The 21,747-nt window shown below is 37.2% G+C and overlaps 1 protein-coding gene across 3 annotated transcripts in view; it reads left to right on the forward strand.

Annotated features, from left to right (window-relative positions):
• LOC121300641 (regulator of nonsense transcripts 1-like) overlaps positions 1–21,747 on the forward strand; it is a 64,973-nt gene that overhangs the window by 15,990 nt on the left and 27,236 nt on the right. Inside the window, exons 2-8 of one of the 3 annotated variants that reach the window (XM_041229276.1) lie at positions 714–853; positions 1,457–1,546; positions 8,548–8,715; positions 8,917–9,097; positions 12,295–12,456; positions 14,049–14,136; positions 15,986–16,084. In XM_041229276.1, coding sequence (XP_041085210.1) covers positions 714–853; positions 1,457–1,546; positions 8,548–8,715; positions 8,917–9,097; positions 12,295–12,456; positions 14,049–14,136; positions 15,986–16,084 — 928 coding nt within the window. The remainder of the gene's footprint in view (positions 1–713; positions 854–1,456; positions 1,547–8,547; positions 8,716–8,916; positions 9,098–12,294; positions 12,457–14,048; positions 14,137–15,985; positions 16,085–21,747) is intronic. The other 2 variants (XM_041229277.1, XM_041229278.1) reach the window with 2 other exon arrangements.

The raw sequence follows: 21,747 nt of genomic DNA on the forward strand, positions 1-21,747 counted from the left end.
TCTGTAACACAGGCAGCCTTACCACAGATTTTTTTTTTAATCATGCAAGTAATGCAGTTGTGTTGTGTGAAGTGCACGCTTCAGAATGTTGGCTGCATTGTACAGTAGTTCCCAGTACTTCTGTGGAGTACTGGGAAACATGGATACAGGTACGTCTTGGGTCAGAGCAAAAAACTCCATTAAACTTCTGAGCCATTTCTTTCTGCTAGCAGATGCTTCAAACACAGTTGCTTATGCTTGGGAAGCAGTACGCAAGAAAGCCTGAAATGGATTTTAGCAAAGCACACAGCCGTACACAGGAGGTCACGTAAAAAGGGGCGCAACTCAGTAGTCATCTGCTCCGATCCAAGAGTACCCAGATCTATGTATTTCATTTCACCACAGCGGAAACTACAACGCAAGTACAACATTATTCTGAAGCTTGCACAGACAATTGAAGACTTGAGTCCTGACAAACCATGCATGTGTAAAGGACACGGGTACCTGCGTCCCAGAGAGCCTTGTATAAATCAGAAAATCAGTAAAAAAATTATGTAACCAATGCAATAAAACATTACATATTCCATTATACATAAACAGTGCCGTTTAGGATTTTTACTTTCGTTTACCACATAAATGCTTGAACCATTACGGCATTAATTATGACATCACTCTTCGGATCTGTCATCTCTGGTGTACATCGCTATACTTGACCGCTTTATTTCCGCTCTTAGGTTAATGGTCCTGATGGAGTTCTGCAGAATGGGGCAGTTGATGATGCAGCTAAAGCAAGCCAACTTCTTGCTGAACTGAATTTTGAAGAAGATGAGGAGGATACTTATTACACCAAGGACCTTCCAGTGCATGCCTGCAGGTAGGAACTTGGGGAAAGCTGGTGACAAAGACTGAAAGCAAAGCCTTATTGCAGTGTAGTGCAGCACTGGTTTAGCATTGACTGTGGGTTTTTTTTTTGGTTTTTTTACTGTAATATGTCCCATAGTAAGGTGTAGCTATAAAGCAGTCTGAAACCAGCGTTTAGGGCATGTTGGTTGATTCAGAAAGCTATTATAAGTTAGTTATTAAATAAGTTAATACACTCTTTCTTCCTAGTCATGTTTTTAAATAGACCTGAAATGGATAACTGCACTGGTGATATGGGGGGATTTTTTCTTTTAAGCTTGTCTTCTGTTTATGTAATCACATGATTATGTACAGCTGCAAATTTACAACATATTTCTAATGCATTCATGATGAAAGCACTATGTACTGTACAGTGCTTTGCAATACATTTGTATAAAAAGCACTATATAAATACAATAAATAAATATACCAGAAAAACAATGCACAGGTTGCCTTTGAGAATTAATTTTTATTCTTAATCTTAGAACTGGTCAATTGCTGGCATACATTCTTTTGAATAGTCTTTGTCGCAGCTAAGATTGCTTGTTAGAAATGTCTTTTGTTACAATTTTTTAAGCTACTGTGGAATACATGACCCAGCCTGTGTGGTTTACTGCAATACCAGTAAGAAGTGGTTCTGTAATGGACGAGGAAATACTTCAGGCAGGTAAGTGCATTATTATAATATCTGTGGTACAGGTACATTTGTATGTACAGCGTGAATAACTTGTAAAATATGAGTTGTCTGTGTCTTTGCTTGAAAAGCTGCAACAGTTTTGTTGTTTTTATTGCCATTTGCAGTAGAATCTGTCATATCTGATCCTGTAAGATATGATACTCTATAGTAACTGGTGGACATTTGCATTTACACATGCTGCTACCATCTGAACGGTACTGATGGAATCAATGCACATTTTGTTAAGGGTATAAAACAGCAAGTACAAATCTTTACAGAACAGAATGGATTCAGTTGCCGATTTAAAAAAATAAAAAAATAAAAAATCAGTTTCACTTTTTACACGTTGTTGCTTCACTCAACTGTCCAGTTTAACCATGTTAAATTAAATGAGAACCAGGGATTACCGTATTCTCTAAATAGTGCCGGACAGTTATTTTTTTTCAATCTTCTCTTTACCTGGGCAGTTATTTGGATGAGTGTCTATTTGAGCAGAAAATAAACAAACATATTGATTTAAATGAACTAATGCACACCGCAACTGAAGAGAACGACACAAAATTGGCTTCAGTTTTTTTTGTTGAGTTCACATCCGGTGTGCATTGGCCCCTAAGTGTTCATCATAACAGTGCTTGACCTAATAGGTGAGTTAATTGTTGTGCATCTGAATGAACAACCAACCAAATTCAATTGTTCCAAAAAATACCAAAATCAACAGGTATAACTGTCCAGATTTTGTATGTATCTGCAACCACTAGCAACAAGCCAAGTACTGTGTTATATCTAGGGCTTCTGTTTTTCAGGTTTTATTAATTGTATTTTTTTCAGTGCTTATTTTTAGCTATTTTTGACTTGTGTAAATCATTTTTTTCAGGGCTTTCATTTGTGATGTACTGTATGAAATTAGTGTTTGCAGTTACTTTCCAAAATGCTTGTTTTTTTGGGTTTTTTTGTGTTAATGTGTAGTAACTCGATAGTACTTGCACACATTAAGTTGTACCTTTTTTCTTTTGCTGTCTTCCACAATGAAATCCCTATGGTCACAGGCACATTCTTTTGGGGTTTTTGTGTATAGGCATTTGTACATTTCGCCACAATTCTGTTTTTATTCATCTGTACATTAACTGTAATACAGCTTTTGATCATGCTAACAAGCCTCCATCCTGATTGTAATCTCTTTTTAAATCTTGCAAGCAGAGTCTCCAATAGAAATGTAGGAATGTGCTGTCACTCAGTAGTTGAGGCGGGTATATATTCACAACAAATCAATGATAGATACAAGTCAGGAAGGTGGGACATTGCCCAGCAGCACTGGGAAATGTATTTATTGTTATTTTTGTAGGTGGTTTTATTTATTTTTTTTATGTGAAAAGGGTAACGTGGATAGATTAACCATTTCCACAGTTTTTCTGATGTTTATTAGCTGTCCACTGATTTATTTTATTTTTTTGTATTGCAGTTGTTTTATTGATTTAAAACCAAAAATCAGAAGCCCTAATTGTATCACACACAGCACTTGACCTTTCTCTTCTTGTATAATGCTGATAGCTTAGCATTTCATAGAAAAATCACTACCATTATGCATAAACCAATTTTATACAGGTATCCTCTACAATTAGACCCCCTTTTTCTGTATGAAGCTAAATATTTCTAAAATCTACATCATATTTGCCATGCACTGAACTCAAAACCTCCTATACTGTACATATATGTTATTGTGTTTAATGTAGTAATTTTACCAGAAAAATGTGCTAACTACACTCGGAAATACTTTGCATGGTATTTCAGTGGAGGAGGTTAAGTGATCAGCCACTGCAATAGACTTTATTCACGGCTGACTCAAAACGAGGCTTGGTGTGCAGCTGTCAGCTTCCGGCAGCCAGAGTCAAACTGCAGTGGAGTTGTTATAGTCTGAGAGAAATATGCCATTGCATTGTTGTGTCTGATTCTCGATATGATACAGAGAACAAAATGTATTTTCATCGCTTTCCCAAAGAAGCAAAGATGAGAACAGAGTGGGTGCAGAAAGTAAAAAGAGACATCAGCCCTAATTTTCAGTTAAATAACAAGAATCTTCCAGTTTACGTAACAATATGAAAAACTTAACCTTGTTCTTGGTGCAGGACGCTGTGTAGTTTAACAAAGTATTTATAAGTGGGTAATGTTTTATAAATAAATCCAAATACATAATGTATATACAGGAAATTATACAAGTATATCTTATAAATTATGTAGTGTATGTAACCCTGTAGCATAATAATTTTATGCTACAGGGTTACATGATTTTTCGGAATACTCATCTTCAGAATACTGCTGATCTTATTACAAATATGCTGTACTTATTAGTACTTATTTGGAATACTGAGTGTTCTGAATAATAATATATTAGCCTGTATGTAAATGTACTGTTTGTGGTATATGGTGGTTTGTGGCAAAGTGGCTAGTGGAGGGGAACAGGTATAGCGGTGATGCGATGCAGGAGTGACAGGCAGACAACAGTTTCCAGTGAAAAGGTGCTTTTATTTATAATCCAGGTCTGGTGACCGTTAAATAATAAATCCCCGGCTATACACAACAATGTGTAAAGCACGGGGATAGCAATAATAGGACACAGTCCCGAACAAAACGAACACACGGTCACCAGTCCTGGGTGAGTGCAGACGTGCTTGTGGTGGGTGAAGACACTGTATTTTGTGACGGTTCCGTGCAGTGGTGATCCGGATTGTGCTGACCCTGGTCGACAGCTCCGGATAGGTGAGTTAACTGTCTGGTGGTGCAAAACGCAGACAATTACAAACAAACACAACACGTAATTCTCTGTAACAACGAGAGCTCCTCTCTCGCTCCTTCTCTCTCCGAACATTTACCCAAACGAAGGAGAAGATCAGCGTTACCCTGGCCCCTATATGTAATCCCGCATGATATCGAGATAAACGGTTGCAGCCGCCTTATTACTTGCAGCTGCCTCTCGTTTACCTTTCAAATCAATACGGTCTTACAACAGAGTCTCACTTCCCTCCAGGCTGACCCACTTCCCTGACCCGGAAACGAACTGTCAGGCCAGCCCTTCCAGATACTTCTCCTCCCGTTCTTTAGCGTCCTCACAGGTCGGGAGGAAGATTCATCACCAGAACTCATCTTTCCGTCACATGGTTATACAGGGTGTTCCATGAATCATGAACACATTTAACATGAATTCAGCACAACTGCACAAGATTCAAACACATAGGTAATTTTATACGTAGTCAAATATTACATTCAACACATCGTAAAACACTGATTAACATTCATTAATTATGAAAAATAAGACTTCAGACTTTGTTATTGGAAAAGTAAATGTGCTCAGCATTTGTGGGACACCCTGTATGTTATGTCTACTGAAGTAACAATAAAGTGCTTATCAATTAAAAATGTATACTTGAACTTTGTTTAATATCTGTCATATTACATATGCAGCATAACACATATTTGCACATTTAAGAAATGATTAAACAGGTTACACAGCAAAATGATAACTTCAGTATACCTGGGCGTGAGCATCTGTTAATGGGTTATACAAGTTTTTATCAATGCATGTTAAAATAATACACAGTGTGTTTGAATAAGTAAAGAGTTTGTCACAAAGTGCATGACAGAAAGGGCATCCTTTACATTCTCCTGACTTTTAAGTGTATTTAGAAAGAATGTATAAAGACATGATTAATAGCAATACACGTAGAAACTGTACATAAACTAGTACTTAATATCAACACTGTACATATTAGTTCAATTAAACGTTCTCGAACTAAACCTGACAAACACTTTGAGGATGTAACTTAGCACAGCACAGCACAGCACAGTACTGTATTCACTTTCCGATTGCCAGATAAGAGGCTTGCTAATTCACCTTCAATTTCATGAATGTAACCCTTGATCCAGTTGCTGTGCCCTTTGTTGTTTGCTTTTAAGAATTTGCGTATCGTTATTTGACCAGTTATCAATTTCTTCCTTCTTTTGAGGTGCACAAATCATCGATTTACTCCACGTATGACAAGCCTCGTTTCAATTACAGCATGGCCACTGTGTAAATAAAGTCCATTGTCACCTCACTTATAGGGAGGCGGGCACCCTTCATTACCTAGCTCTGCTATTAGCTAAGGGAGTACATGCGCAGTGAAAAATGCATGGAAGTATTTTGATAAAAGCTAAACTAGACCACTGTGCAGCACAAGTATTTCGTATTGTAAATCAAATCGTTAAATGCTCAATCATCTAAAATGCAAGCAACCATCTGCTACTTTTTTTTTTTTTTTTTTTTTTGTTAAAAGTGAACTTTAATTTTGATTTGACTGCTGTTATTGGTCTCCTACTGATATCGGCTTTCGAAATCAGATATTCCGGAATCGGACTTTAAAAAAAAAAAAAGATTATATTATGGAATCAGCAAGTGCGAGTACAGTACATCTCATTTTCATGTATATTGTAGCATAGATGTTATTGAGCAAACATTTTTTGTTGTGCTTTGTTAGTAAGCAGTCGTCTTGTGTGTTTTATACAAGTTGTCAGAGAGTGTTAAAGCAGTTTAAAGTTCTGAAGGCCGTTTTTATAAAGTTCTGCGACTTTATAGTTCAAACCCCTCTGCTGTGTATTCTTATTTCTTACTTAGTTTTTTACTTTGAATACGTTAGATGCCTTAGATGTTTCTTTGCTGTTACTGTTGATGTATTTACCTGTGCGTCCCTACGTGTGGTTGCTGCTATTACATACTGTCCTGTCACACTTATGAGTAATTGGGCTGATTTATTCGGGTATTCAAAACTTTTATTCCTGGTATATTCGAATGTTATTTGAAATTTCCAACCCTAGTTTTTATATTGAAGGTGTAAAGAAGCATTAGACTTAAAAGCTACCACAACATTGAGAGTCTTTTCCCTGATAGAAGGGTCATTGCGGGGCTCCCGAGTGGGGCATCCAGTAAAGGCACTCCGCATAGAGTGCAGGATGCGCTGCCCGGGGGGAGGGAGGACTAGGATGGCTAAGGTGTCCTCTGCTCACCATGCACCAGAGACCCCTATGGTCTGCCCATGGCTGCGTTGTCTTCTGACGATGTAGTTCTGGGTGGCTGCATGGTGAGTCTGCTGTATGTAAAGAAGTGGGCGGCTGACGGTACACGCTTTGGAGGACAGTGTGTGTTTGTCTTCACCCCTCCCGAGTCAGCACAGGAGTGGTAGTGGTGGGCTGAGCCTAAAAATAATTGGACGTTACTAAATTGGGGAGAAAACAATAAAAAATAATTGGAGACCACTAAATTTATTAAAAAAAAAAAAAAAAAGTTATTTCTTCCATATGCAGAAGTCAGGCAAAAATTCAGGATTACACTAAGTAATACACATGTAATCATCTTTAAACTTAGATCTCACATCTGCTTGTACGATGCAACAGAGGAGTCTACTTTATTGTATGTAGTTATATTTTACATTGCTCCAGTGCGAGAGTCTAGCTAAACTCCCAATTGTATTATTAAAGCGCTGTCCCTTTTGAAGTTTAATATTTTGTAAATGTTTATCACAATGCATCCCTGTAACATTTCAACAGTAGTTACTGGAATAAAAATGTTTCAGTAAATCTTAACCCAAGTTGCAGGAAAACTACCCCACTGAAGACGAGAGGTGTGACTTGCTCTTTGCTCTTGTTCAGATAAGTAGATTATTTTTGATTTTGTACATTTCATAATTTAATTAAGTGGTTGTTTGTTACATGGAGACAATGGCATTGAGCAAAGCCTCCACAAGTAATAAATGAAAGTATGAGGCTTTAACCAGACTGGGAGAGAGTTTGCTTTCACCGAAAACAGTGGTAAACCTGTGTCTCATCTGCAACAAATCATACAACTACAAGGCGAGCAACCTCAAACATCACAAACACATTTTCATCTGAATATCCCCCTTAATCATGCTTAATGCAGATACTGCTTTCAGGGTTCAGTAAAGAAGCTGATTTAATTACTCAAGCGAGTTTTGTATGGCAAGCATGGAATATCGCTCTTGGCAAACGTCCTTATTCAGGTGAATGAATCTTTTTATAAAATTGTTGGCGCTGGACTAGAGAATGCATGTTTTAAATATTATTGCAGGTCTAAAAGTAATTATTTATGTATCTTGTGTCTCATCATGAGCAGCGATGGTAATCTTTTTCAAAATAAATACAGTGCATTTGTTATCCACAGAGCTCAACAGTATTTAATACACGCAGCAGTCATAAAAGAAGTGTCTTTTTTTTTTTAAACCCCGTATTCAGATCTTAAAGGGAGGAGCTTGTCAAAAAGAATCCTTAGAAAAATGTGTGATTTTATATGGTGTTTTTTTGTTGAAATCGGGTCAGTTAATGTATTTTGCTTTATAATAACTGAATATATTTTAAAGTGTGAAATGCATCCAGTATAAACAGAAATAATGGAAAATGTTACATTTAAAGTTTAACACGCTATAGATCTACAGTACAATACAAATTACGCAGAAACTGTGAGGCAATGTTCTAGCCCTTGTTCTTGTGTATTTTGCTGCCATCAAGAGATTTGGTATGTGGCTCGTAGGGTCAGGAAGTTTGGCCACCCCTGACATGGACTGAGAAAGCATGCTTAGAACTGTTTTTGTAATGCTGTTTTGTAAATTGCCAAATATATTATTCTAGTGCTTTGTTTTGCAATAATGTTCCCAGGTGTTTTGTGTAATATACATGCAGATGCATATATATTCATATACATACACACACACACACACACACACACACACACACATATATATATATATATATATATATATATATATATATATATATATATGATGTACCTGATTTGTTCATTTTATTATTGCACAACATTAATAAAGCAACTACAAACTACAATGTGGTATAGCGAGTTCTTCTGAGAGCCAATACTTATACATATCCGATGGACCCCTGGAACCAATGAATTCGGATATGGCGGGTCAATACGCTTGTTTTTTTTTTTTTAGCCACATTGTGAACCACCTTGTCAGAGCGAAATGTAAAGAAGTAACTCTGCATAAAGATGGGCCGCTTGGAGAGACTGTCTTGGAGTGTTACAACTGTGGGTGTCGCAACGTTTTTCTTTTGGGCTTCATCCCTGCCAAGGCTGATTCTGTTGTTGTACTACTGTGCAGGTAAATTGAATCCTTTCAATTCAAAGAGATAAATCCATTGTAATTCTTATGCTGTAAAACCACAGTTTTCATGCCTGTTTGTTTAATTGTTCCCTTACCATTTTATTGAAAATGTAACGTGTATTACCATTTTATTGAAATTGAGTGATTCGTTCACGTGATGTATGTTATGTTGCTGATATGGTCCTTTTTAAAATTCAGACAGCCTTGTGCCAGTCAAAGCAGCCTGAAGGATATCAACTGGGACAGTTCTCAGTGGCAGCCCCTGATCCAAGACCGCTGCTTCCTTTCCTGGCTGGTAAAGATTCCTTCTGAGCAGGAGCAGCTGAGAGCGAGGCAGATCACAGCTCAGCAGATCAACAAACTGGAGGAGCTCTGGAAGGTAAGAGAGGCAGCCTGTGACTGAAGCTGAAACTTCCTTCAGAGATGGTAAACAAACATGGTCACTACATAATAGTATACAGTCATAATGGGGCCTTGTGAACGTGTGTATTGCTGAGCGTAGTGAAAAGGGTGAGCAGGTGCTCCAAACAAGGACAAACACAGAGTTCATGGTTCAAGTTATTAATTTAATTTCCTTAAGTCTCCTTGACCGGTTTTAAATAATAAAGCTGGCTCTACCCAACAATGGCCAAAACAAGGGGTTGCAGTCCCGAAATAATAATTACAAAACATAGACACAACACAATCACAGACACGTCTCCGGACAGAGCAAGCTCTTAGGGTAGGTGCGGTGCTGGAACAGTGATGCTGGTTAAGTGCAGGTGCGGTGAAGTCTGGGTGAATTGCTGGCCCGAGGCTGCAGCTCCCAGATCCATGCTTAATCAGTCTGCCAAAAACAAGACACACACTTAAATCAGTTTCCCAAAAACAGTCTTTGTTTCCTCCCATCAAGAACCGATTTATGACGTCACGTCCCCCTAAAGTACCCATAGCCCTGCCTCCTCCGATAGCTAGTTCAATCACGTCTCCTCCAATTCATGAATGAAACTTCGCTTACCATACTAGGGCGATGACTCCTGGTACCATGACACCATCCCTTTCCTGATTGGCCGGCTTCCAACTGCCCAACCATTCAGTACGGGGCACGTAGTTCCTGCTGTGCAGTGCCCTCACAGGTCGAGAGGGAGATTGTTGATTCAGATTGATTTGTTCTTTGTCACAGGCCTATATTCAAAACATTTAGGCCCAGATTTATAAAACGACTGTGCGTGTTTTACGACCGTAAATCAGGCGCTGAGGGTTCTGAATTCTTGGTTGGGATTTATAAAACACATGCAGTGTCATAAACGCTCAATTAAGATGTGATGCATATGTAATTCTGGGGCGTTTCTGAACGAAACCGCTAAATTGGGAGGGGATTTTGCAAATGAGGTCTGTTAAATATTCTGTCTAATTTATTAAAGCCTGTAACTGCGGGCCTCGTATTTGCTTGATTATTTTAAGAACTCTGAAAAGCAGGCGTTAATTTGCAGCAGTCAGACAGTAGGCTGTAAAGTAGACAAGGTGATGCGGGAGACTTGAGTGCAGCAAGGAGACATCGTTTTCAGGACAAAGAAACATTAAATAACATTTTGCAAAGAGCTAATTTTTTAACCCTTCTGATCAAATCAGTTTGTAAATTACGGTTTATAATACCGGTACCGTATTGTTTTGCAGACTCGATTTTCAATACATGTTTCGTAGTTTACATGACAAAACAGAAAGTCTGCAAATAGAGAATATAGAATCCATGTAAAAAAGGTTCTTAGAAGCACCTAAAAAGGTCTCCCCACAGTGGCAAAGCAAGGTTCTAACGAGAGCCTTTACTTAGAGTGTAGGCATTTTTAAAAGAACGATGGAGAATAAGAAAAGATGGAACGATATTCCGAGGCGCACGAAAGAAAGTCTTGTATACAATGAGGGTTTATCCTCCACCGTTATTTTAGTAATGCCTACAGAATTTACTTTTTGTAATGTGGCATTCTGGTACTTAACAATACTGGTTCAGGCAGTATTGTTAAATTTGAGATGGAAAGAAAACGGTAAAAAAAAAAAAAGACAGAGGGGCAGATGACACAGTTTGTAGCTAGAGCAAGTACAGTTTTTCGACCATATATACCATACAGATATGCTGTAAAATCATACATAGAGTAAGAAATACAGACAAACATAAGAAATAGGAGAGTTGTAACTGCAGAAGACTTTAAGAAGATGTAAGTCGTAGTTAAACTGAAGGATTATCCACCCGTTTGACTGCCATAGATGTAAGTAAATACAACTTTTTGTTTCAGAAGTTTGAAAAGTATATGCCTGGAATTATTCTATACGAATTAATAAGTTGAACTAATGATGGATGATGATGCGTCATAATGTATAAGCAACCTACTACAAACTCTGAAGTGGTACATTTGTTTATTAAGAAGTCTCCGCACATTTCATATTTTATTAATTTATCCAGGTGATGTAGTTCGAGCTTGTAACACATATTCATGTGTTACAAGTACTGCTTGTACCAAAATCGCCTATTCCATATTGGTCCATTTCAGTTTTCGCTTCCGAGCATCCTCATCACCATGGCTAGTACCAGGCTGAGGTCTTTGTTTTCCATTCATTTTCTTTTGGAATGTGTAACCTACACACGCAGGGTTGACCCTCACCCTCTATTTGTTGTGAGAGGTGTGTAATTCTCCATCACTAATTTCGATGAGGGGTATTTAAATTGGTTGATTGAGGAATCGTCTGCTTTACCTAATTAGTCTTATAAAATAGGACATAATTTTGACACGGAGTACGGCCGTACTGAACATGCACATTACCTGGCTTTTTGTGGTCGGTTTTTCACCTTTAGAAATTTGGGCCTTAGTCTTAAAGGAGAAGAACACGTAATCATTGAATCGGCATTCAAACAATAAAAACAGCACTGAAGAAATATGAAGTAGACTGTTTCCCAGGTATCAAAACATGACTGGGACACAAACTTCAATATTGGTTTGAATCTGTAATTTTGTGGTTCGTATGAAGTATGTCATCTCTTGTTCAAGTTTGATTAAGTTTATTTTTAAGTATTGATGGTCACGTAACACTGGGTCACTTCTGTGTATTGGCTTCACATTTGACATCCAGCATTCTTCTACTGTCTTATTCTACTTACTGTGAATAGGCAATGGTTAGCTACTTTTTCATTGCACTACCTGTTTGGATAAGTAACTGAATGCTATAACTTGAGGTCCATTCCCCTAAAATTTGTATAAACCTTTACAATAAAATTATTACACGGTATACTAAAATAGGAAAACTAAAACATGTTGACTTTTTGTAGTTAAGAAGTTTCTTTTAGTTTTACTGTAATTTTTATTTGAATGATTAAGGTACATTATTTATTTATTTATTTTTACATACCAGTTTGTGTAAAGAACTAGTTTTGTTGCGTAACTTTGTGTAAAATGTACAACTGACAGAGGGATTAACATGGTTATGAGTGATTTCTTTATAACAATCATATGAATTGTATTGGGAATATGTTTGTTTAGGAAACTATGGGAAATCTTTTTAAATTAATTTATCTCTGCAGCCCCAATAATGTTTGTGTTTCCACAGGAAAACCCTTCAGCCACTCTTGAGGATCTGGAGAAACCTGGAGTGGATGAGGAGCCACAGCATGTTCTACTCCGCTATGAAGATGCCTATCAGTACCAGAACATCTTCGGACCACTTGTCAAGCTGGAGGCTGACTATGATAAGAAACTCAAGGAATCTCAGGTGGGATAGTAGAGCCATATCCAGCACTTTAAATGTTAGCCAACAGTGTAGCCTAAACTGTAAAAATATGCAGGCCGAATTGTGTTAGCCTTAGTGTTTAAATAGTACAGTGTCAGTTATTTCATATCCAATGTGTCTTCTTTTCTATACATAATGAATTGCTTTACACATGTAGGCCTCTACATTAATAATGTAATTTCATATTATGGTTTTTCTGGCTGATTACAACCAGTCCGAATAAGTATAAACATCTTAATACTATGTTTATGGACAGTCCATTGTAAATCCAGCTGAATCATAAATTGTAAAGAGAATCAATGTCTTGTTCTAAATGTTCAATCCGTTTTTATTATTTAAAGATTATACTCCTATTTTTCACAAAGCACATTTAAACATGTGTGGAACAGGAATAATGTTTTGTATTTCTAAAAGCAATTTATTAGCAAAAAAAATTTTTTCCTGTCAGTTATTGCTATTTTCCTTATTTAGATCTTTCTCTTACCAAATTTAATATTTGATTAAAGTATACTGTCAGCACTCTGTCTGTTACGCAGATACACGTCAGTCATGTTTTACCGTACTTGTATTAAAAACAAAAATCAATCCCCATTTTATATATGTGTGTAACAAATTACTGCACTTGCCAGTCACGTGCCGTTTTCGACTCCGTCACCAGTTTTCTTCAATGTTACAATTTATCAGAATATCCGTCACAGCCCACGTTTTAAAAAAATGAAATACAAAAATAAAAAATGTTATCTGTAATGCCAAATCAGTCTTTTATATTGTGCAGTTACACAGCGCTTCCTTCAGTTTCACGTGACAAATGCAGCTAAAACAAAGCGAACGAGACAAGCTAGGGTAATGTAACAGTTAATCATTAAACAGTTTGATACTGTGATGTATTTAATGTTTTTTTTTTTTTTATATTCAGTTGTTTTTGTGCATTTTCATTTGCAAGTGAACTGTGACGTTTGGGCCTTATCGAGCACTGCATTCTGCAATTTTGAATACTGGCTTGGGATACTGTATTAATTCAGGAATTGTATTTATTTTTTAATCTTTTGGTTTTGCTAAATTGCATTGCCTTTTAGGTTTTACGCAGTTATGTGCATGGATAACATTTAGATTTAATTTTGCTGTTGGGTCGTTAATGGGAAATTTACATACTACTGCAGTATGTACTGGATTTAAATGTATACTGTTACAGTCCACGTGTTTTGGCATATTTTCAAAATCATATCGTTCTGAATTAAAATACTTCTGTTAAATATAGTACTGTACCAACAAAACCAATACAGTCCTACTTACAGTCCAAATACCCTACTTATTTTAAAATACAGTCCTTTCAGATATATAGTTTTGATATTATCTTTTTCAGGGAGCACAAAAAAGATACAGGGGTTGGAACGGGCCAAAATGAAATAATCAGATATGCGTCGCGCGTTTACGTCACTGAAGTAAACATTTTATAGGGTCGGACATGTGAGTGCTGACTCTCAACTGTTGCCCGTATAAACTGTTTATAAACTGTAATCTGAATGAGTATCTGTTTAAATTGTGACTCACTCAATGCTCTGCTTCTTTCGTAGACACAGGATAATATAACTGTGAGGTGGGACCTGGGTCTCAACAAAAAGCGAATTGCCAACTTCTCTTTGCCCAAGACTGACTCAGGTGGTAATATTGTTCGAGTTTATACTATTTTTTTTAATTTCTTTGGAAAAAGTAAGATATTGTAAATAGATTGTGTAAGCAGTAGCCTAAAAATGAAAAATAATTTAAAGGGATTCAGATTCCTTGTGAATGTAGGGACCTGACATTTTCATGGTTGTATAAACTCAGCATTATGAATATTTTGGTGACAATTAACCTCTCGCCTAATATAGCTGCCATATTGAAGTCATGAGATGTATTATGGTTCTACGGTATATAGACAGTATGTTGTACTAATGTTTGGAACATGGCTGTATTCTATGATTTTCTTAGTCAATTTCCATTACTGGTGTTATCCAGTTAAAAAAAAAAAAACCCTTTCAGTGCCTTGTTGTTTTAACCTCTGGCCATATCAATGATACAGACCACATGCTTTGACATATGGTCTGATTCACAAACTGGGTTTGTTGGTGTTAGTACCATTTCTGACTTCATGTCAGTACTAAAATCCTCCTTCTCCAAATGATCTAACCCACAAAGATCAGTCTTTGTGCTTGAATTTGTGCTTTTAACATGTTTTCTTAATCGCGCTTCGTGAACGCATTTGGGACGCTTCCATGTTAATTATATAATGTGTGCAATCTGCAGAGGTGGAAGAAACTTTTTGCAGCTCTCAGTGGAGCATTATTAAAACCAGGAGAGGTCAGCTTTTAAAAGCTGTGTTAAACAAATTATTTTACCGAGGAGTAGTAGGACGATGTCTGCCATTAGTTGGCTACATAGAAGGTGACAGAGCAAGAGTTAGGCAGGGGAAGTCCAGTGTTTTTGTTACTTTACTTTTATAGTTATTAATAATCTCTTAAACCATTCATCTCTAGCAGCATAATTTAAAATTCTTGAAAGCTGCACCACGGGATTAGTCTAGTCTATATATTAAACATAATATATGAGGTTTTTTTAGCACCTCTTCTGGGCAGTTTTGTCTTGATCCAGAAGCATATTAATGTATAGAAGAAATATTAAAAATCATCTAAAGAATTATTTTCACATGTAAACTATGGACGGAGTCATTTTGTGGTATAGTTTTCAAATACATTTGTCTGGCATTCATCTACTCTGTTTTCATCTACAGATTGTATAATGAAAGTATTAATTGTAGTGTGAAATTGTAATCACTTAAACTAAATCAGGGATTGTTTTTGCTGGTATCTCAGATGTACATTCTCTGCCTTAACATGTAAGGAAAAAATATAGAATTAACATTTTTAATCGCACTAAACAAATGGTTTGTCACTCTTGTTAGAACGAGTGTTAAAATGTACTCCCTTGTTGAGCCATTTTTCTTTAAAGCAAGGGCTTTTCAAAATGTCCCGATGTGTGTACAACTAGCAGTACCGAAGGTATTGCACCTAGGTCATTTTATTTGAAGGACATAATAAGGTAGGAGTCCTGCTATCGTGGTAAAATGCATGGTATTAACGCAAATTCATGAGAGCTGGTCAAACGCCACAGTAAAAACGCCATCTGGACATTTGTGAATTACAGCGGAAGCAAGGAGTGATAATAACACACATCCAATCTTCACTCCAGTTGTACCACTGGTACATTAATCAAGCCCATAGTGCCTTTAGTTGGTACACAGCTGTGTTCTATAATTCTGTCAAAGTCAATGAACCCCTCCACCATGCTTTAACTTGATGTTTACAAGCTGCTCACTCTGATATTGTATCCCCCTTAGATTATGCCCCCTGTGAGGATTTGTTTTTGTTCAGAAAGTACCTGTTTGATTTGTAGTGCTGTGTAAAGTGAAACTTGCCTCAAGTACTCAAGGTGTACAGTAAAACATTTTAATCAGTTTCCCTTTGCTTCTCAGACATGCGTTTAATGCAAGGAGATGAGATTTGTCTGAGGTACAAAGGAGACCTGGCTCCCTTATGGAAAGGAATTGGACATGTCATCAAAGTTCCAGACAGTATCCTTTCATATGCTTGAATCATTTAACTTTTTATACCTAACACATGTAAGTATTTAAACATAACTTTGAATATGATGTCAAACACTTCAGCTGTATTCTTTCTAAAACAAATTGCCGTGTTTAATTTCTCTTAAACTACTGTACTGTATAATATATATAAACACACGTACTCAGACACACATACATACAGTTATAGTCAAAAGTTTACAAACCTCAATGGAAATTTTATAATTTCTAGATGTTACTCAAAGAATTTTAGAAAATCTTTTGTAGCAAAAGTTTTGCTTTTGTGGATGAGGAAAAAGTTACAAGAAATAGATGTCTACAATTATTAAAACAATTTTTTAATTTTTTTGCAAAACTCCCTAATTCAGAAGTATTCATACCCTTTGATGCTATGATAGTATTGTCCACAAGGTGCTAGAAATGTCAATATAAGAACATAAGAAAGTTTACAAACGAGTGGAGGCCATTCAGCCCATCTTGCTCGTTTGGTTGTTCAGTAGCTTATTGATCCCAGAATCTCATCAAGAAGCTTCTTGAAGGATCCCAGGGTGTCGGCTTCAACAACATTACTGGGGAGTTGATTCCAGACCCTCACAATTCTCTGTGTAAAAAAGTGCCTCCTATTTTCTGTTCTGAATGCCCTATTGTCTAATCTCCATTTGTGACCCCTGGTCCTTTAGGTCCCTTGGGTCGACATTGTCAATACCTTTTAGAATTTTGAATGCTTGAATTAGGTCGCCACGTAGTCTTCTTTGTTCAAGACTGAACAGATTCAATTCTTTTAGCCTGTCTGCATATGACATGCCTTTTAAACCCGGAATAATTCTGGTCGCTCTTCTTTGCACTCTTTCTAGAGCAGCAATATATTTTTTATAGCGAGGTGACCAGAACTGAACACAATATTCAAGATGAGGTCTTACTAGTGCATTGTACAGTTTTAACATTACTTCCCTTGATTTAAATTCAACACTTTTCACAATGTATCCGAGCATCTTGTTGGCCTTTTTTATAGCTTCCTCACATTGTCTAGATGAAGACATTTCTGAGTCAACAAAAACTCCTAGGTCTTTTTCATAGATTCCTTCTCCAATTTCAGTATGTCTCATATGATATTTATAATGCATATTTTTATTTCCTGCGTGCAGTACCTTACACTTTTCTCTATTAAATGTCATTTGCCATGTGTCTGCCCAGTTCTGAATCTTGTCTAGATCATTTTGAATGACCTTTGCTGCTGCAACAGTGTTTGCACTCCTCCTATTTTTGTGTCGTCTGCAAATTTAACAAGTTTGCTTACTATACCAGAATCTAAATCATGAATGTAGATTAGGAATAGCAGAGGACCTAATACTGATCCCTGTGGTTCTCCACTGGTTACCACACTCCATTCTGAGGTTTCTCCTCTAATCAGTACTTTCTGTTTTCTACATGTTAACCACTCCCTAATCCGTGTACATGTATTTCCTTGAATCCCTACTGCGTTGAGTTTGATTGAGAGTTCATCTTTTGTGTGGGACTTTGTCAAAAAGCTTTCTGGAAATCTAAATAAACCATGTCATATGCTTTGCAATTATCCATTACCGAAGTTGCATCCTCAAAAAAATCAAGCAAGTTAGTTAGACACAATCTCCCTTTCCTAAAACCGTGTTGACTGTCTCCCAGCACCATGTTTCCATATAGGTAATTTTCCATTTTGGATCTTATTATAGTTTCCATAAGTTTGCATATAGTAGAAGTCAGGTTTACTGGTCTGTAGTTACCTGGTTCAGTTTTGTTTCCCTTTTTGTGGATCGGTATTACGTTTGCAATTTTCCAGTCTGTCGGTACCGCCCCTGTGTCAAGAGACTGCTGCATGATCTTGGTTAGCGGTTTGTAAACAACTTCTTTCATTTCTTTGAGTACTGTTGGGAGGATCTCCTCTGGCCCAGGGGTTTATTTTAAGAGCTCCTAGTCCCTTTAACACTTCTGCCTCGGTTATGCTAAAGTTATTTAAAACTGGATAGGAACTGGATGACGTGGGGCATGTTGTCTGCATCCTCCTTTGTAAAAACTTGTGAAAAGTAATCATTTAATATATTTGCTATTCTTTTCCTTCATCTACAATTTTGCCATTTGTATCTCTTAAACATTTAACCTCCTCTTTGAATGTTCTCTTGCAGTTGTAATATTGGAAAAACATTTTGGAATTGGTTTTAGCCCCCTTAACAGTGTTCATTTCTATTTCTCTCTTGGCCTTTCTAACTTCCTTTTTTGACTTGCGTTTGCAGTTCTGTGTACTCTTTCTGTGTACTTTCTTTTTGGTCCCTTTTTAACGCTCTGTAATGTACCTTTTTTCGCTGAATATTTTTTTTTAATTGATCTGTTAAACCATTTTGGCAATTTAGTTTTACATTGATATGTGTCTACTTTAGGAATGTAATTGTTTTGCGCCTCTAGTACTACATTTTTGAAGAACAGCCATCCTTTTTCTGTGGATGTTTTCTCTATTTTACTCTAATCTACTTCTGTTAGTCTCTGTTTCATACCTTCATAGTTTGCTTTTCTAAAATTGTAAACCTTAGCTTTAGTCATTACTTTTGGGGTTTTAAAAAGCACTTCAAATGAGACCATGTTGTGGTCTGAGTTTGCTAGTGGTTCTCTGACCTCTGTTTTAGTTATTCTGTCTTCATTATTTGAAAAGACTAAATCAAGGCATGCCTCCCCTCTAGTCGGTGCCTTGACAAATTGCGTTAGGAAGCAGTCATTTGTCATTTCCACCATTTCAATTTTATCCGTCGTGCTCCCCACCAGGTTTTCGCATTTTATATGGGGGAAGTTGAAATCCCTCATTAGTATTGCTTCTCCTTTGCTAGACGCATTTCTAATGTCGTTGTATAACAGATTATTTTGCTCACCGTCTGAGTCTGGCGGTCTATAGCATGCTCCTATTATTATGCCCGTTGAATTTTTGTCTGTTATTCTGACCCATATTGATTCGGCTTTGTTTTCTTTGTCCAGGTTTAACACCTGGGCTTCAAGACTGTTTCTTATGTATAGCACTTATCAAGACTGTTTTCTTATATACAGTAAGGGGGGGGGGGGGGGGGGGGTTCTCTCTCGCAGTTAATTTTACTGGAGAGGGATTCGTTTATACCTGTGTATATAAATATAGTGCTGGCGTTCTCTTAACTATAACTGAAATAACGAGTCAGCCCACAATTAAATCAGTTCGGATTTCTTCTTTTCTTTACTCGCTGCAGTTTAAATAACGAAACGGCAGCTGCACATATTTTTAATGCACAATCACATAGGCATCAACACATGGAAAGATACAAAAGAAATATAGTATATCCTATATATATATATATATATATATATATATATATATATAGGCCATTAAAAGTTATAAAATAAATGTAGTTGTTTTAGTGGTACCACTTTAGCAACACTTGTGCCTTAAAACAATACAAGTCCTTTAATTAACACTCATCTGATCCTTAAAGCAGTGTGATGTCTTGATCGCAGTTCAGCGTAATTCTTAGAACTAAAATATTCCTTGCCCTCTCAGCTACTTCAGGTCTTTTAAGGATTTGATCCTAAAATCACAGACACACATCGCAGCCTGGCGGCGTCCATCTTCTAGTTTTCTATATTCACTGGAGAGCACGTTGTATTAAGGGCTCTTAAAGGTACGGTGCCAAATTAAAATAAGTCTGCTGACTAAATATTAATAAAGTCTTATTTTGATTTAATAAAACTTTTTTAACAGTAATAAAACAACTCTAGTCCTTTGTTAGTAACAAACACTATAAAATAATAATAAAATAATGTATTATTTTATAGGGGGTTACACTTGGCTTCAAGACTGTTTCTTATGTATAGCGCTACCCCTCCACCTTTTCTGTCCTGCCTGTCTTTCCTATACAGTGTATACCCACAAATATTATATTCATCCCCATCACTCTGACAACCAAGTTTCCTATCGCATCATAGTCACTTGTTAGTGCAGTAGCTTCAAGTTCTAAAATGTTGTTTCTGATACTTTTAGCATTTAGATAAATACATTTAATGGTTGTCTTACCTGAGTTGTCCTTGTTTTGATGCGGTCTCCCTTCTGTTTTTTTGTTGTTTTTTTTTCCCCCCCTTCCTTTCTAGTTTAAATGCTTCTGAACCTGCTCGAGGATCTTTTCTCCAAGTAGACTGGTTCCCTTGTTATTTAAGTGCAGTCCATCCCGTCTATACAGATATTCCTCGTTGTAGAATGTGGTCCAATGATCAAGATAGGTGAAGCCTTCCCGTGTGCACCACATCTTCAGCCATGCGTTTAGATTAATTATTTCCAGCTGTCCATATGGTCCTTTGCAAGGTGCCGGTAGCATCCCTGAAAATATCACAATTTTGGTTTTCTCTTTTAATTTTCTTCCTAGCTCTCTGAATTTGTTTTGCAGAGATTTTGGTGTGTCTCTTCCAATGTTGTTTGTACCGATGTGGAGAACTACTACCAGGTCGTCTCCTGTTCGTTCTAGGAGCCTGTCCACGTTCTCAGTGATGTGCTTGACAGAGGCTCCCAGAAGGCAGCACACTGTTGTAGTGAGGAGGTCCAAACTGCGAATTGAACTTGCTGTGTTTCTCAATATGGAGTCCCCAACAATCATGACCTCCCTTCCTTTTACTGTCTGGTCACCACTGTCAATAGGGTCCTGGATGTTGTTCCTTTCGTTCTCTTGTTGTTGGTTTTGCTCATCAAAATTTTGAAGTCACTCAAATTTGTTGGTTGTTTTGATTTCTGGTGGTTGTGTTTGACGAAGTTTCTTTTTTTCCCTGCTTCTGCCTACCTGAACCCAGCTGTTCTGACCTTCTATCTCCCTGGTGGCTTTCAGTCTGTTAGGGGTGGTGCAGACTTCCATGAATTGTGGGTGTGCCAGCTCCTCAAGATCCTGTTGCTGTCTCATTTCTTCCAGCTTCATTTCTAGCATAGTTACTAGTTTATGGAAGTCCTGGATCGCGCGGCACTTTACGCACACTTGGTTTAGCTCTGCTGGGTTTTCTCAGATTTCCCACATCATGCAAGTGTCACAGATTACTGGCTTGAAGACCATGTTGATAGTCTTTTTTGAAGATTAGTTTCTTCTACAGCCGTCAACCTGCTTTCTTACTGCTTCTAAACTGCTCTGCACTTTTCCACGCCTGTACTTCTCCCACTCTGTCGCTTCCACTCGCTGCCACCACCAATCTTCACAGTAGGGATGGTGTTCTCATAATGATGTGCGGTGTTAGGCTTGCGCCAAACATAGCCCTTAGCATTGAGACCAAAAAGCTCTATTTTGGTTTCATCAGATCATAGAATCATCTCGCACTTGGTCTCAGAGTCTCCCACGTGCTTTCTGTCATAGCAAAGGGGGTGAATACTTATGCAATCCCAATTATTTTCTGTTTTATATTTGTAATTAATTTAGAACAATTTTAGACTTGATTTTTTTCACTTTGACGTTATGGACTTTTTTGGTGTTGATCAGTGGCAAAAACTCTTAATTAAATCCATCTTGATTCCATGTTGTAACACAATAAAATGTGGAAAAGTCCAAGGGGGGTGAATACTTTTGAGAGCCACTGTAGATAGTGCCGTGAAAAAGTATTTGCTACATGTCTGATTTTTGAAAGAGACCCTGAGTGAA

Source organism: Polyodon spathula, chromosome 26, assembly GCF_017654505.1.
Source record: "Polyodon spathula isolate WHYD16114869_AA chromosome 26, ASM1765450v1, whole genome shotgun sequence".
Taxonomy (NCBI): Eukaryota; Metazoa; Chordata; class Actinopteri; order Acipenseriformes; family Polyodontidae; genus Polyodon; species Polyodon spathula.